This window comes from Culex quinquefasciatus, chromosome 1 (assembly GCF_015732765.1).
Source record: "Culex quinquefasciatus strain JHB chromosome 1, VPISU_Cqui_1.0_pri_paternal, whole genome shotgun sequence".
Taxonomy (NCBI): Eukaryota; Metazoa; Arthropoda; class Insecta; order Diptera; family Culicidae; genus Culex; species Culex quinquefasciatus.
This window is the reverse complement of record NC_051861.1, coordinates 19,369,934-19,387,225: the sequence shown is the minus strand read 5'-3', so window position 1 is coordinate 19,387,225 and position 17,292 is coordinate 19,369,934. Positions and strand designations below refer to the sequence as shown.

The 17,292-nt window shown below is 38.4% G+C and overlaps 2 protein-coding genes across 14 annotated transcripts in view; one reads left to right on the top strand and one right to left on the bottom strand.

The window, feature by feature from the left end:
- Positions 1-1,907: 1,907 nt before the first annotated feature.
- Positions 1,908-2,820, top strand: LOC6032186 (mitochondrial inner membrane protease subunit 1). Its single transcript, XM_001842781.2, has 2 exons — positions 1,908-2,122; positions 2,195-2,820. The coding sequence occupies exons 1-2, from the start codon at positions 2,021-2,023 to the stop codon at positions 2,735-2,737; spliced, it is 645 nt and encodes a 214-aa protein (XP_001842833.1). The 5' UTR covers positions 1,908-2,020; the 3' UTR covers positions 2,738-2,820.
- Positions 2,821-5,574: 2,754 nt separating this feature from the next.
- LOC6032190 (peripheral plasma membrane protein CASK) overlaps positions 5,575-17,292 on the bottom strand; it is a 614,477-nt gene continuing 602,759 nt past the window's right edge. For 6 of the 13 annotated variants that reach the window (XM_038258117.1, XM_038258110.1, XM_038258136.1 and 3 more), the window contains 5 exons: positions 15,040-15,093; positions 9,568-9,690; positions 9,299-9,421; positions 8,948-9,231; positions 5,575-8,800 (listed from right to left, as the gene is read on the bottom strand). In XM_038258117.1, the coding sequence (XP_038114045.1) occupies positions 8,621-8,800; positions 8,948-9,231; positions 9,299-9,421; positions 9,568-9,690; positions 15,040-15,093 (764 nt within the window). In that variant the 3' untranslated portion in view covers positions 5,575-8,620. The remainder of the gene's footprint in view (positions 8,801-8,947; positions 9,232-9,298; positions 9,422-9,567; positions 9,691-15,039; positions 15,094-17,292) is intronic. The other 7 variants (XM_038258121.1, XM_038258131.1, XM_038258141.1 and 4 more) reach the window with 3 other exon arrangements.

Genomic DNA, 17,292 nt, shown 5'->3' with positions numbered 1-17,292 from the left:
GGTTTCGGTTGGTGCTCTAAAAACTGCTGTCCCTATTCAGACTGTAGTCCCGATTCGCCCTAGATTACGGTATTTGTTTTTTTATGACAGGGATTTGTTTAATCGAGGCAGTTTGAGGCTGATTTGCCGCATGTACTTTTGGGCAATTGGGTCCTAAAATGAAGCTTAGATTGCTGTTATTATTGTTTACAGCGGTAAACCTTATTTTTCTGAGTACAATGACCCTTTGTACGACCACAAAGAGTTTAAAATGGATTTTTAAATCAATTTTGAAAAATTAACCTCGCGGTCCTTCTTGACAGAAAAGCTCCTACTTGACAGTTTGTTCCAAGGGGACCATAGTTGATCCATCGAAAAAAATGTTGTCTTGTCAATATTTTTTTTGCATTAAAATGAAAAAAAGTGATCAGAAATGGTTTTTAATCGCGGTTTTTACCGTTGTACATAAAAATTGACATAGGACTTTAGTACCCAATTCGCCTTCGGCAGCTTCGCGCCAACTGCAGATTTAAGTATTTCTACAGCTAGCTGATCTAGATCTACTAGCAACAATATTTACAACCAGCAGCACGGTTAAATGATTCGTTCGTTTGAAGTATGATTCCAACTTTAAATCCCAGTTAAACAGACAAAAACAAACTCTTTATGTAACACAAATCAGCAATCGAGAAATTAAAAGTGCAATATTGAGTTAATTTTTCCGTCAGGCTACTGTGAAGTTTACCATGACAGTTGTGAAAGTTTAACTTCATGCTACTGGCTCACGTCTCTCTTTTTAATTTCTCGATATCGAGAAATTAAAAAGAGATATGTTAGCCGGTAACATTAAGTGAAACTTTCCCAGCTGTCATGGAAATCTTCACAACAGCTTGACAGAAAATTTAACTCCATGTTGCACTTTTAATTTCTCGATTAAATTTATTCTTGACATAGCAAAAAATCAGAATCTAATATGTATGTAATAAGGCATTTGAAATTTTGGGTTGAAACCAGGCATGCCAGATTTTGAAGATTTTCGGGCACATCACAAAAACGCAAATGAGTTTAACTTGATGGCAAAATAATATTTTTTGCAATTCCGCTGTGAAACTGTCAACTTTTCCTGTCCTTCTGAAGAAATGAAACGGCCTACTTTTTCCTACCAAAAATAACAGAATCGAATAGCAACACTTTTCAAAATAAATGCTGAAAAGTTCTGCTTTTCAGCACTGAAATGAGTGCTGAAAAGTTGAACTTTTCAGCACTTGTTTCGAAAAGTAAAACTTTTCAACATTTTTTTATTTAAACGATTTATTGGAAAAATACATGAAAATTTTACTTAAAATTTCACTCAATGAGTGTTTTTCGGAATTGCAAAAAATATTGTATGGAACTCGTTGCAAAACTTGATTTTTTCAACACTCGTCGTATTTATCCAACTCGGTGAACCTCGTTGGATAAATGTACGACTCGTGCTGAAAAATTCCTCTTTTTGCAACTTGTTGCATAAACTACTATTACAAGCCTGTTTTTGGCAAAAGAAGCAAAACATTGTTATCTTTTTCGTGAGTAATTCATTTAATTAAAAATCATCGAATAACATGGCAAAACAATACGTTTGAGCATTGAGCCTGTGCTCGAAAATCTTCAAATGTGGCATCCCTGGTTGAAACCAAGGGAGGTGGAACACACACACACACACACACACACACACACACACACACACACACACACACACACACACACACACACACACACATACACACACACACTTTGGTATGACAGATTTATCCTGGATTTTGGTCTGGAGCAGGTGAGGGATAGGACACAGCTACCTCTTGTTTGAAACCCCTGTTCAAAAAACGAAAAATGTGATCCAAGGATGAGAACCTGTCATCAAAACAGACGCGTATATGTAAACAGAATGAATTAACTTTGTTTACCTGTCAAGTCCAGCTGATACATGAATATTGTTATAATAAAAATGCTGTCGTGAAATAAAATCTTTTTAGTGGCACATTGTTGATAATCTTGTATCAGAATGTTTAAATTCCTGTCGAAAGCAGCTGGCGTATTTGGCTACGTCGTCCAGTACGGTTGTTTAACACATTGTACCTTTGAATACCTTGGAGATTTTGTCGTAGTAAGCGCACGAAATTACATAATTTCAGTGCATTGACTTTAATGAACTCTAAAATGATTTCTTAAATTTTAGTGCGTGGGTCCATCGATGGAACCGACACTTCACACCAACAACATCCTCATCACAGACCACATAACCCCTCGGTTAAACCACCTGCAACGGGGGGACATAATAATCGCCAAAAGTCCGACGAATCCCCTGCAGCACGTTTGCAAACGAATCGTTGGGCTTCCGGGCGACCGGATCATGACCAAGGCGTCCTTCAACCTGAACCCCCTGTCCAACAGCTACACGATCCACACGTCGGTCGTACCGGGCCGTAACTCCGACTCGGCGGCGGCCGACCAGAAGCTCCGTCAGAAGGTGGACTTTGTGTCCGGCTCGGTGGATGCCAGCTCCGACGATGGTGGCGTGGAGTTGGTTGAGGAACATCCGGCGCATCCGGAAATACGGACCAGCATCGTGACGGTTCCGAGGGGTCACCTGTGGATCGAGGGTGACAACGTGCAAAACAGCTCGGACTCGCGGAATTACGGCCCGGTGCCGATTGGGCTGGTGAAAAGTAAAGCCATCTGCAGAATCTGGCCCGTGACGCAGTTTCAGGTGTTTGCATAGGTGAATGTGATTGTGTTTAATTTGCTGTAAATATCTCAAATTGTCGAAATATAGGTCAGCTTGAAACTGAGTGTGTCACCCCCCTCGTGCAATGTTATTTGTGGATCGCAAGACAGCCCTGAAATTTGATTTTGGACGTAAACTTGGACGTTTGTTGGTTAAAATGCCAAGCACGGTAATACAATTTTGCAACATTCTATAACTCAAGAAATGTACTGAGCGATTGAGAGCGTCATTCGTTTCCACAAGTGATTTTCTTAAAAGAAAAAAAAGGTCGATTGTTGATCTTTATTTTTTAGCAGTGTAAGCACTCGGTCAAGGAAAATTTCAAATTGGCAACAGCGCTTTCTCTTCTTTATTCTGCTGCTCGAGCCGTTTTTTACCCCTTTTCTTTGAAGCTGCGTACTGGCCCTTTACCAATATATTGAACACATTTTACAAAGAGGTTGATTTTCCGGAAGCACCAGAATCGTAGTCAGAGAAAAAGGCACCAGACCGATGCTGAAGACTCGCAGGAAGTGAAGGGATGACGTTGCAAATGGAACCAGAATCCATTGTCCTGCTAGATATCACCTGCACAAAATCGGCATGTGGCCTAACAACCTCTGTCGTTTTATTTAACTGAGCTAGAAAGAAAACTAGAATATTACATCAGGAATTGGTGATTTTTCATCAGTTTGTGGTGAATTTTCATTAGGATCATATTTTTACACATTTTTTAGGTAAAATTACTCAAAAAAGTGGTAATATGCAACCAACCAAATTTTCAACATTCCAAAATTCACCTTTTTTTTGCTGTGTATCAGAACCTACATGAAAACCGTCCTTCTGCATTTTATTGCAATATGGGAGGATACAGATGTTGGCATAACCTTGGATAGTAATAATTTTCAATTTTATGAAGTAGGTATGATAATTCGGATGATACGGTTTCTAGCATATTTCACAAGTGTCCCCAAGTGGCCATCGGAAACCGATTCCGAAGTGACCAGATAAGTTCAAAGGACGTTAGCATGACCTTAGATGGTCATAACTTGCAATTTCATGATGTTTGATACGGCGGATGATAGGGTTCATGACATATTCCGATAGTGTCCCCCAGTGGCCACCGGTAACCGGTTCCGGAGTGACCAGGATGGGTCAGAAGACATCGGCATGACCTCAGATGGTCAAAACATGCAATTTCATGAAGTTTGATGTGCAACATGACGGGTTTCTATCGTGACAATTATTGGAACCGTTTCAGTGGTACCCTGGAACCGGTTCCGGATTGGCCACATTTGGCCAGAACCGATACCAAACAGTCAGGGGTAGTATATAGTATCCTTCTGCAATGATTTGCAAAATAATCCGTTTTAAAAGACTGGTCCGTGTGACGGTTTTATGTCAAAAACTGCAAAAATCAAGTTTTTCGGAAGTTCCGGGTCACCGGAACCGGTGGACACTATGGACCATTTTTTTCTGGAGCTTAAAATTCAGGTTATTATCTGTCGAATGCAACCAGAAGCAACCTGCTATGTGCAATCCTTTCGAATATACAGTTCCTCAAAGTAGGGGTTTTAAAAAGGACTTTTTTCGGTTATAGCAGGTTCCCGGTGGCCACGGTGTCCAAAACCGGTTCTGTCGGTCGGATTCAGAAAGTCAGACATCCTTTCATTTGCGACCAAGACACCCAAAATTGGTTACAATCTCGAATTTTGGCAGCCGAAAACATTTCTGGGTCCTATAGACCCGGAATACCATTCGTGTGTATAGAAAACGAAGACCATGGCCAGGTTTATAATTCTACACTCAACCTCCGGTTGTTGGACACTTTTCATTTGTACCCCGTTGGTTTGACAGAATCAAACTAAAAAGTGTCAGTTTTTAAAACGGGACTCATACTTACTATCAAATCAAACGTTTGGTAGTAAGTGTAAGCTCTGTGTCAAGAGAGCTATCTTAGCCCGATCTCACGCACACTAGCTTACCATTTGTTTTTGCGGGTACAAATTTTAACCTAAAAACCCTTCGTGTACAAACACGCAATACATGCGCACGTAGATAACTCTAGAGGTTTTCAAACTGTAAATTGACCCGTTCGTTTGACAACATTTTTGTCAGTGTACTCGTAATCCTGTCATAATATTTGCAATTGTTGACAGGTTGTCGGTTTAGCAATCTGTTTGCCTAACGTGCTGTCAAGGCTGCAACATCGAGTTAAACTTTCTGTGCAGTTGCTGTGAAGTTTACCATGGTACTTCAGTAAGTTTAACTCCAGGTTGCTCGCACACAATTACACTTTTAATTTCTCGATGGAGTTATCTACGTGCGCATGCATAGGTGATGTGGAAATTGTTGCACATGGTTGAAGTTGGGAATTTTGCAACTTATTTTATTTTATGCTAAATTTCAAAATTTAAACACGAATCTACAGCGAATCGATGTGAAAACTAAAGATACATTAAAGGTACGATGATTTGATGTGCAATCTTAATCAGAATTGCGATAAAAGAGGTTTAAATTGAAAAATAATAATAAAACAAATTCTGGTCTGAAATTTAACGAAATTTTGTCTGTTTTGGAAGACTTAATGTTATTGCACAATGGTTATAGATTTTTTCACAAAAAAGTAAATTTTTCGGTTCGTCCACAAACAATCCCATGTTTGTAAACAAACGTCGCCATATTGCCAATGTTGTTCGGTAGCTCATATCAGGCCATCGCCGGGGCCCTGGATTACACGAAGAAAAAGAAAAACGTATAAGCAAATAATTATTCTCAAACAGTCAAATCGAATGCCAAGGAAATTATAAGTCAGGACTCTTCAAAACTGCTACACAATGAAAATCGTTCAATTTTATTAACTTCATTTTATTAGAATTTTTTCTCATCCAAAAACAAAAAAATAAACTAATAAAATTATATTATTACAATACACTATCTGTTTGCTGTATCCACTGTGGATCCATTTCATTACGCAACGATTTTTGTTTTTGCTTGCTTTTGGCTGTTTGAAAGGTTGAACGATTTCATTAAACATTCCGATTTATCTTAGCCCTTTGACGTATGACAGTTGTTTGATCAAGTCATATAGTTCTGAAGTTTTTTTTTTAAAGGTCCAATAACCCAAATTTTCAGTTTTTGCTTTTTTAGTGTTTTTTAATACCCCTGACTCAGGGCGGTTTCAAAAACACCCAAAAGCAAAAACGTGAAATTTGGTTTATTGACCTTAAAAAAAAAACTCCAGAGTTGTAAAATTTAGCGATCGTAACATAATTTATTTGCTTGTAAGGTTCAGCTGACCGGGTTTTCTTTCTTTCTTATGCTTGCTCGGTTTTCAGGGATTTTTAGGTAATTGAAATTTTGTGTTAGCTGAATATTTTTGTGTATTGTTTACACCGTTTCTGTTTTTGTTTTGTGTGTGTGTGTTTGTGTGTGTATGTGAGTTAAAGTTTGTGTGTCTTGTTAAATATGAATAGCATATTTTGCGTATGTTGCAATGTCCAAAAATGTTTTATTGTGTATTTTTTTTTGTTTGTTGAATTTAGTGATCTTTCCGAATTTATTTAATTTCTTCTAACGAGTGTGACTTTTTGCCTAAAAATTGTGCAAAATATGTTGACAGAGTTGGAATGTAACCCACAGCAACATTTTTTGTGTAATTTGACAGCAAAAATCAAACCTTTTTTGAGCGTTTGGCTGTTACGTTTGAGAAAGAAGCTCTTAGATTTCATACAGTTGATTGTTCTATCTTTCCGAGTTCTCAAATCATTGTGGAATAGGGTGTTTGTCTGTGAGAGTGAGTGTGTTTTCGTTCAAGGTAGAGGAAAATTTAAAATGTGTGTTTTAGTATTTCTCGCATGTTTTGCCGAGCAGAACTTTCTGCTAGTGCTTCTGTCAACGTGCCAATTAGTTATTATTTCAATTTAAATGAAATAATCGTGTAACGTTGACATCGTTGGCACAAGCAAGTTATCGAACCGTTGTCATTGTGATTAGTAATTGGCTATTTTGCAACATGCTTTAAACATTATTTGAATTAATCAAATAAAATATATAAATTGCAATTTTAAAAGAAAATGCATAATTCAAACATAATACTGCTGTTATTAAAAAAAGCAAAATTCAACTAACCATCGTAAAAAAAGTGTTTAACATTTCCTGGATCGTCAGGAATGTTTTCAAAAAACTTAAACCGTTGCATAACTTACGGAAACCAACATAAACAATGTAAAACTTAACAACGATTACGTACATCAACAACTCAGCTCGGAAATGGGGATAAATGTTGGCTAGTAACGCAAATTTTGAATCCTTCCTACTCACAATCCACACTTTGTGGATCATGTCTGCTTTCGGTAATTTCCACCTTCCACGCTTGTGATTGACTACTATTTTTAAGTTAAACCATTCAACCCTGAAACTTTTCCAATAAATCTGTGTTTGTGTTATTTTTTTTCTTGTTTGCTGAATTTGCTACTTGCTGAAACGTCAAATTTCACTCGTCCTGTTTTGTTTTGTTATGTTTTTTTTTATACGTTCTCGTTCAAATGATAAAAATCTCGCTACGTCTCAACCATTTCCGCATCCTTTAAATTATGTTTTTTCTCTATTACTTTTGGATTTTAATAGTTAGTCCTTACATTTCTTTTGCTGTTTCATCTGTCTCGTCTCCGTCTCTTCTTTATTCCTTCTATACGGTTTTTAGCTTTGCTTCCATCTGTTTTGTTTTAATTATACTTCTTTTACCTTTAATTATTAATAATCATGTTAACATTTGTTTTTGGTTAATATCAAGTCTAACTAATATTTTCCTCCGCGGTTTTCTTTTCTCTTCTTTTTCTTTATGTCTCTGGTTTACTTGTTGTCGTTCTTTGACAACTGTCGTTTCGCTTGTTTACTCTTTGCATAGTTTGCATAGTGTCTGCGTGTTTGTGTGTATTTGTGTGCCATTTCTTTTGTGTTGGTTTTATTTTGTTTGCTCTATCACTTCGTTATTAGTTAATCTTGTTTTGTTTTCCTTTTGAAGTGTGAGTTTGTTTTGGGATTTCGGTATTGTTACTATTTTGCAATCGGGAAAGTGGGTAGAAATGGAGTCGGATAAGAGCGCGTGTTCTGCAACCTTGGTTAATATTTATGCTTCGTGTTCATTTTTTTATTTTTAGCTGGTCATTCTTACCCATAGAAACGCGTTGGTTTTTGTGCTTTTGCTCGTTTTCTATATGTTTTCTTCTTTGTTTTTTTTTGTTGGTTTTATTCGAAAGTAACAATTTGTTTGTTTGTTTTTCTTTATGAAATTCGATGATTTTCTTAATTTTTCTTCCGCCGTAAATGTGTTTTTTTCTCTCCTACTAATGACATTTAACTGAAATGAAGTGATCCTGAAGTGATGACTCGTGATCTTGAAAAGATGACTTTCCAATGTGGTAAGTGAATTTATCATTTTTTTATGGTTTTGTGTTTTGTTCCTACTTTGATAATATAAAATCGGCCTTTTTTTTGTTTGACGTAGTAGTAGTAGTAGTAGTAGATATTTTTGTTTGTTTATTTGTTTTATTAAAACAATAACTAGATTTTTTTTCAAAACACTTCAATTTAACTGACTTTTTGTTGTTTGCTGCACACGACACATCACTTTTTGTGAGTAAACCATGGTTGAACTTAGGTAAATCTGTTTATTCTTCATTCCAAAGGTTATAAATTTCCTGTGTTTTTTTGTTTGTTTCTTGTTTACGTTTCACTACATCAAGTTCCGTGTTCGGTTACCGGTGTCCTGTAAGTTTTTTTCTTGTTCTTTTGCATCCGACCAATTACTGCCCTTTACTTGAGATCTACCTCGCAGTCACAGTCGCAGTCGCACTCCTCCTCGAGACAGGCCGGGCATTCTAGTTCGCTATCTTGTCAGTACAGCCACGACACGGGCACCCACTGGGACGTGGAATGCACCTTGTCGATTGCGTTCTCCAGCATCGCTATCGTCTCGCCGATGTCGTTGTTGACGATGGTCAGGTCGAAGAAGTGGCCATACGCCTGCCGCAGCATGTCCGACTCCTTCGCCAGCCGCTCCAGGCTGCCGTCGTACTGTGGAAGGGTACAAATTTGGTCGGTGACGTTTTGATTGTTGACATTGCTCTGACAGCTGTTGCCATCAAGGCAATTCACCCCGAAAGGTGAGTCACTGTCAAATGCAGGGGTGTAACCCGATAGAAAGAGTCCCGCAATACTCACATCGGCAATGTTCTGCAGCAGGGGCGCCGCAATAAACACCACGTACGGCGTAAACTCGGCGGTGCGCAGTATCTTTAAGGCCTGTGGTTCGACGTCCAGGATCGCCATCTTGCCGTCAGCGTGGATGCGCCGTATCGTTTCCAGCTTCGTGCCGTACATGGCGTCCTCGTGGGTGCCGTACTCGAGGTACTCGTTGGCCGCGATGTCCGCCATCATCTCGTCGTGTGATATGAAGTAGTAGCTGCGACCGTTTTCCTCGTCCGGTCGCGGCTGTCGGGTGGTGTCTGTCGGAAGGTGGAGGGAAACGTTAGAAAGTTGTCAACGACCGAAAACGGATTTCGCCAAACTCACGTGGTATCGGATAAGCGTATTTGTCCGGGTACTTAGCTATGAGGGTATTCTTGATATGACGTCTACCAACGCCGTGGGCTCCGAGCAAAACCAAGGTACGCCGCTGGAAGGCCGGATCGCCAACTGGAAATCAAAACGTAATCCACACAAACGTTACTTCAAGAGCTAAAAACGACCCTGTATGCGTTTGACAGGAGCAGCGCAAGGCGCGCGTGCCCAGATGTAGGTGAGCACCTGTCAATAGCAGGGGTGGGAATTTGCAAACCTACCCGGAACCTTGACGACCTCCTCGTAGGTCACCAGATCCAGCTGGTCGAAGACGGCGTTGTGCTTGGCCAGGTACTTGTCCCGACATTGCTTCTTTTTACGGCTAAATATTGAGCAATTTACTGCTTTTTGTGGCACAACAAACGCGTGGGAGAGAGGGAAGAGAAACCAAAGTTTTTCGCTTAGTAATCAATTAGGGCGGAGTGCGGTGGCGAATATCTTAAGAAGGTTAGATGTTAAGTGCAAAACTTGGATGAAGTGGTTAAACAGCTATCAGATAAGCTCGGACAAAAACGTGCAACGGAAAACTTTCTACATGATAAAAGAACCATTCCAGGCATGCAATAAGACTTTGTTAGGCTCGTTAGACCCGTGACTAAGAGGTTAGGGATGAGACGTCGAACGTGATTAAGTTTCCGGTGTGATAAATTCCATTTCGGCACCGTTTCCAATAGTTCGCTAGTGGCGTGTGAAATATCTCGCAAGTTTGTCAAACAACAAACTAAAAGGAAAAGCGGACAACCGGAAAAGTGCACACCTTTCCATGCTTCCACTTTGGTCACCCCCCTTGAGAGCTCTGGAGAGACAGTGAAAGGATGCGAAAAACTTTAATGAGCCGACAAAATCGTGACTCCGGGGAAATTTTCGGTCACGGAAAAGTTGCCGGGTGCTTTTCCTCTTCTTTTTCGGCCGAAATAATGGCGTGCGAAAATATGGCCCAGTGGGAAAAACTTTGCTTCCGGTGATGGAATTCTGGTCCGGAAAGCCGAGACCTGATAAAAGGGGAAAGTTCCGACTGCTGCCGCTGGGAAATGGTAATTTTCGAACATTTCTTTGCACTGTCGAACTCGGCAAAGGATTGGAAAATGACCGGTAGGGAAACCTATTTTGAGCAGAGTTTTTTTTGTTCGCTTGGAATTTGAGGTTAGGTTCGTTTGTAAGTTCTGTTCCGGTTTGGCGAGATAAATTCTCGGATGATTTGAACGCAGTAGACAAAGTTATCAGGAAGTGGATTCCTAAATGACTAAATTTGTAGTTAGATTATGATACAGAATGGAACTGCTTTCGAATTATCGAATCCGAATTCGCTAATTGAAACGACTGACAGCTGTCAAAAGCACGAAACCACGTGCTCGGAAATCGACGAACAAAAGTGTCGAAATTTAAACATTAGCTTGTCTGCTCAATTTTGACGTTTGAATGCTTTTGAATACGTTGCGTAAAAGTTCAGATGTCCGAAGTAGCGAAATTGAAATTATTGAATCCGCAATGCATTCAAAATGTTTTTGGTTGATTTGCCCAAAGTAGGGGAACAGCATCTAATTCCAGCGTGCCTCTAGTGTTGACAGGTCAGAACTTTGACATTCAACTAAAGCTAATTAAAAGGGTTTTTAAATGAAATCGAATGATAAATAGCTCAATAAGAAGTGAACAAGCAAGTTTCTATCAAAAGTTTTGCAAAATTGATTGTTTAAATAGTGAAAATCAGCAAATTGGATGGAGTTTGCCAAACATACGAGAATTTCCCCTACAACCCTGCAGAGCTGTAAAAAATTAAAAGTACACGCTTAACAAATTCCCATTTCAGACATCAATCCGAAGCGTCTCCACTCGACTGGAGCCACAAAACTTCTAGTCGAGTTCAAATCACACAAAAAAAAAACGATCCAAAATCAGCCAAGTGCCGTCACGTTTTATTGCATACAATCTCCCAAACCGATCCGGAATGTCCGGCCCAGCGAAGCACGATAAATTTATCCAGTGGAACAAATGTGGCGACAAATTGCATTCCATTTGGGGCTGATTTAGCATTGTGGAGCAAAGGGAAGCGTCCATTTCGATTAATTTGGAAGCGAGCTGCTCGATGGAAGTTCAAAGCGAGCGAAAGTTCTGTCCGCGTGTGTTTGCTGTTTTAGCGTGGAAAGCTGACAGATGAGTTCGTTACACGCTGGTTGGTTTTGAATCAGAATGGTTTACCTTTTTTTTAGGTTTGATTGTTTTATCATTTAAATCACGCAGTTTTCATCTAAATTGAACATTTTACAAAAAGGTTCGAGGAAATTTTAGAATAAATCACACAAATCAATCTGAAGTTCAGTAAAGTTCACAATTATCTGAAATTTTACTCAAAACTCAATGTTTTGCATAAGGATTTATTCTATGACAAGGCAAGCCTTAAATCGAGCAAAACAATGTAATTGAAAATTTGCAAGGTGTCAGTCGTTCCATGTACAGGGCAGATTCGTTAATTCAAATTTTGTTACTTCGAAAGTCCGAAAACGTATTCGAACTAAAAAGCACTCTCACGTCAAAGCCAGAGTGACATTGTTAAAATTATAATTTTGGTAAATTTTTTGACACATGGCAGGGGAAGAAATGTCAAACCCCGCCAAACTATATCCAGCTTTTTAAGCAAAAATGGCGTTCGAATGGTGAACGCCCGAATTGTCAAAATTACGCAGTGGTACCAACATTACGAAAAAAGTGTGCCATGGCATGACAGAAGCATTTTTTTTCTAACGTTGGTGCTACTGCGCGATTTTGACATTTCGGACGTTCAACATTCGAACGCCATCTTCGCTTAAAAACCTGGATATAATCATGACACAAGTAATCTTACCGATGAAACGTTTCCAAAACATCATCCAAATTGTAAGTTCAACAATACAACTCAGTTGTCAAAGTGATGTTGACATTTTAATTCCATTGTTTGACAATTTTTAAGCACGTGATTTCAAACTTTTGGCAGTGGAGCAGTTCTCTACGAAATCGGTCTGTTTTTATTTATTTTTATTTTTTGTATTCTTTAATCCGGCTGAAACTTTTTTGGTGCTTTCGGTATGCCCAAAGAAGCCATTTTGCATCATTGGTTTGTCCATATAATTTTCCATACAAATTTGGCAGCTGTCCATACAAAAATGATATGTGAAAATTCAAAAATCTGTATCTTTTGAAGGAACTTTTTTGATCGATTTGGTGTCTTCAGCAAAGTTGTAGGTATGGATTCGGACTACACTGGAAAAAAATGAAACACGGTAAAAACAATTTGGTGATTTTTTTATTTAACTTTTTATCACTCAAACTTGATTTGCAAAAAAACACTATTTTTAATTTTTTTTATTTTTTGATATGTTTTAGAGGACATAAAATGCCAACTTTTCAGAAATTTCCAGAATGGGCAAAAAATCTTTGACCGAGTTATAACTTTTTGAATCAATACAGATTTTTTAAAAAATCGAAATATTGGTCGCAAAAATTTTTCAACTGCATTTTCGATGTTAAATCGAATTTGCAATCAAAAAGTACTTAAGTAAATTTTTGATAAAGTACACGTTTTTAAGTTAAATCCATTTTAAGGTGACTTTTTTGAAAATAGTCGCAGTTTTTCATTTTTTAAAAATAGTGCCCATGATTGCCCACAATTGAAAAACATATTTTTGAAAAGCTGAGAAAATTCTCTATATTTTGCATTTTCGGACTTAGTTGATACGACCCTTAGTTGCTGAGATATTGCCATGCAAAGGTTAAAAAACAGGAAAATTGATGTTTTCTAAGTCTCACCCAAACAACCCACAATTTTCTAATGTCGATATCTCAGCAACTATAGGTCCGATTTACAATGTCAAAATATGAAACATTCGTGAAATTTTCCGAACTTTTCGAAAAAAGTATTTTCAAAAATTTAAAATCAAGACTAACATTTCAAATGGGCGTAATATTGAATGTTTGGCCCGTTTGAAACTTGAAAACGGTGCCCTTTATCAAAAATTCACTAAAGTACTTTTTGATTGCAAATTCAATTTTACATCGAAAAATGAAGTTGAAAAATTTTTGCGACCGATATTTCGATTTTTTTTTAAATCTGTATTGATTCAAAAATTCATAACTCGGTCAAAGATTTTTTGCCCATTCTGAAAATTTCTGAAAAGTTGGCATTTTATGTCCTCTAAAACATATAAAAAAAAAATAAAAATAGTGTTTTTTTGCAAATCAAGTTTTAGTGACAAAAAGTTAAAATTAAAATCACCAAATTTTTTTTACCGTGTATCATTTTTTTTTCAGTGTAGTCCATATCCATACCTACAACTTTGTCGAAGACACCAAATCGATCAAAAAATTCCTTCAAAAGATACAGATTTTTGAATTTTTACATATCATTTTTGTATGGACAGCTGCCAAATTTGTATGGAAAATTATATGGACAAACCAATGATGCAAAATGGCTTCTTTGGGCATACCGAAGGCACCAAAAAAGTTTCAGCCGGATTAAAAAATACAAAAAAAATCGAATGACCGAAATCTCAGAGAATTGCTCAGTGGTCAGTTGTCAGGTTTTAATTGTAGAAAAAAGGCAAAAACTGCACGAATGGAAGTGTTCCATTAGCAAATTCAGATTCGCTCATTCGAATTAGCGAATCCACTCTGTAGTGAATTCAGATTCGCTAGTTCGAACGCAGTTCCAATCCGAACTAATGCATCCGCCCTGGATATGGTCTTTAAGCAGCAGCTGTCAAAATACCCTTGGCAGTGATGCCAGATCTTACAATGAAATCTACCTAATTCGGGCTACCAAGCAAATACATATGAAAAACAAAAGCTGGACTGCTAGCCTAAGCAAAAGTTCAAGCGAAAGCATAACAAAATAAACAAAAGCCATTTATTCTTTAGCGGAACATAACGCAATTAAATTCAAAACGGGCATAGAGTACTAAAAGCTTATTAATTTATTGATTTATTTATCTGACGAACTAACTGTTTACGGTGTGGTGGTAAATTGGTGAATGGTAAAAAAACGATGAACAAAGCATAACTATTTTCGGAACCAACGCGTGTACACTGCACTGGGTCCTATCGTTAGTTTAACGACATCTCAGCGCTCTTTTCACTCGGCCACTTAATAATTTTTCTGTGAAGTTTGTGTCACTTGTGAGGTTGCCATTGACAAATCAACAAGAAGAACGCCAAAAAGTTGTCAGACTAAACACTGTCAAATCAAAAGTATTTTACTATTTAAAAATACATGACAAAATTACGACAAATAAAGAAAGAGATAAATAGAAAGTAAAAAAAGAACAATCGCTCGTTTGATCAGTACGGAAAAAAACATAAATTTCGATGTTTCGTCAACTCTAAGATTAATGTTCAAAAGGGCGTAAGTTTGAATGTAAACAAATACCGCGTCCTATATCAGCTTGTTTACATTCACGCTTACACCCAATTGAACATTAGTTATTGTACTGAAGCAAACGGGTAACCGGAGCTTTTGTGTGTGTTTTTTGTTCGAAATCCATGAAACGATCCTTGCTTTGAGGTTATACGCGTTTGTTTGTGCTTTCGAATCCATTGTTGCTCAATCGAAGTAACGAAATTTGTGTTTTCAACTTCAAGCGACTGTGTGTGTGCGTGTACGTGTAGCTATTTGTGTGGGTTTGTGTAGCTGTTGTACTGGTGTTGAGTTGTAATATATCTAATACCTGTAGATCCGTCACATCCTTCTGCGTGTGCTGAGCAACCAGGCCCTACTTCTCCTACACACACACACACATTGTTGAAAAAACGTGAAAAAATAAGTTGGGAGTGCAGAGTTTTAGTTGACGAGCGTTTTTTTTTTCGTTTGCGGGTTAAGGGGCGACGTCCCGATTGAAAAGAAAGCGAGTTGAGACATAAGATTGGGGAAACAGATAAGGGGCGGTTGATGTGGATACGAAAACTGAACAGATGATTTTTGTACAGAATTCTACAGACAGCTAGAGTAAGGAAGAAGACTTGAGGTGAACAGGACAAGAAACAGGACAAGAGCACAGAGAAAACGAAACTCATTCACACATTCGTGGAACGGAAACGGAAATTTTTTAAGAGGTTTAGAATTCAGATCAGTAACAGGAACCAGCGGCCAGCTGAGAAGAGGAAAGGTTCTAAACGGAAATTTACACACGCACACTCATACAGCGATTTATTTTGGACTTTTTTTCTGTTTATTTTGACATATTGCATGAAAACGGGAAACAGGAAATGGCTTAAACGCAAAAACATCGACATGTTTCAATTCTACGGAAACAGAAATTCACAAATTGATGATGACTTGGCGAAAGGAGAGTGTGAGTGTGGTGTGTTTTGCAATGGAGGATGGAGAGGTGAAGGTGTTTGCAAGGTAGCGTTTTACATACATTCGGGCGTTTGTGAAGCATTATTGACGTCTCTAAAACGGACATCATAATCGAGTTACTTCGGCTTGCATCAGTTTAAAAGTGATTTCGTTGCAGTGTTGGTGACCCAGGTAAGTACATCTGTCAATTACTGTCAATTTCTGTCAATTCTGTCATGCTTTTGAAACATCGCTGTTTCGATGTTCCAAACAAACGTTACACACTCACGATGTGTAACGTTTGTTTGATCTTCTCGTACACAAACTGCAACAGTACAGCCGTCACGTCCGATGAATTATCGATAATCTCCTGAATTAATTCAGCTCACCTAACCTAATTGGCTTCCCATACCAAGAAACAGCCACACATTCCCCTTTACAATTCATGAGATGAAGATCCAGACCACCCACTCGCGCTGCCTCTAGATAGGAAAAATCTCGAAATTCAATCCTCAAAAGTGTCACCCAGCCGGAAGAGTATGATACCTTATCAAAAGGATAGAACGCGTGTGTATATTCTGTATTCCGAAGCTAGGCTTCGGTTGCACAGCTTCAGGGGCTGGATAAGACAGAACGGTGCGATAAAATATGCCTGGCAAAGAGCCAATTTGTGAGCAGAAGGATAACGGGAAAAAACAGTTCAATCCTGTTGATTCTCCGGGAACGGAGAGATTCAGGCAGCAAAAAAGGCGAGCGTTATGAATATTTATCAGCAAAGCATTTAAAATGTGGTGCCTCTGGCAGCACTCCCTCCGGAGCACAACTTTGTATAATCAATTATTTTAAATCAATTTATTCAAAACATTGCAGAGTTGGTCAAAATTCGTTTTGCTCCCTGTTCTGTGAACAAACTTTTCGAGTAGATATCCTCACTTCAAAACTTCCCCTGTCGAGTCACCACGTGGAAAAGTCGTGTGGATTTTCCACTTCTATGTTCAGAGTAGTGCCAGTTTCCACTTGGATGGGTTCTTCCTCCTCAAACTAGAAGTGAACGACAGTCACTTAGGTTTTTGCGAGGAGATTTTTTTCATCGTCTCCGTACGAGCAGAAGGACTCAATTCGATGAGCACCGGAAGAGGGCAAGATTGAGTTGGATTCTTTTTTTATGGTTCGAGTTTGTTAAGAGATATTCGACGATGTTAAACCCAAGTCGGGAGAAGGTGATGTATGGCAGCTATGGATAGTTGGTTCAACTATCCGGTTGTCGGATGATGAAGTGGCTCTTTGGGCGTGGAACGCAATGGAAGAAAATTTATCGAGGCTTTTAATGGAAATTGATGTCCGTTGGAGACGTCTGCTGATTTTATAATGAGGCTTCTTAGGGAATTCTAATGGTGACATTATAAGCTTCTCGGAATGATTAATGGCTGGTAACGCTTCGAAAATGGACTTCAACGTCAAATGACTCTCTCTACGAAGTGATGTCAAGTCAAATTTAAAATGTGAAAAATAAGTGCATATCTAATTGCGTTGTTGCAGAATATTCTGGTAAGTTAATGCTGTCAGTTCTGTGAAATTCCAAGTCATTTGAGAAATATTACTGTTTTAATATTTCTCATAGGAACAAACGCCCAAATGTATG

Excerpts from the sequence above, each read along its gene's own strand:
- LOC6032186 (XM_001842781.2), top strand. The coding sequence starts at position 2,021 with ATGTTTAAATTCCTGTCGAAAGCAGCTGGCGTATTTGGCTACGTCGTC. Across the intron at positions 2,123-2,194 it reads ACCTTGGAGATTTTGTCGTA|TGCGTGGGTCCATCGATGGA; the intron begins GTAAGCGCACGA and ends CTTAAATTTTAG.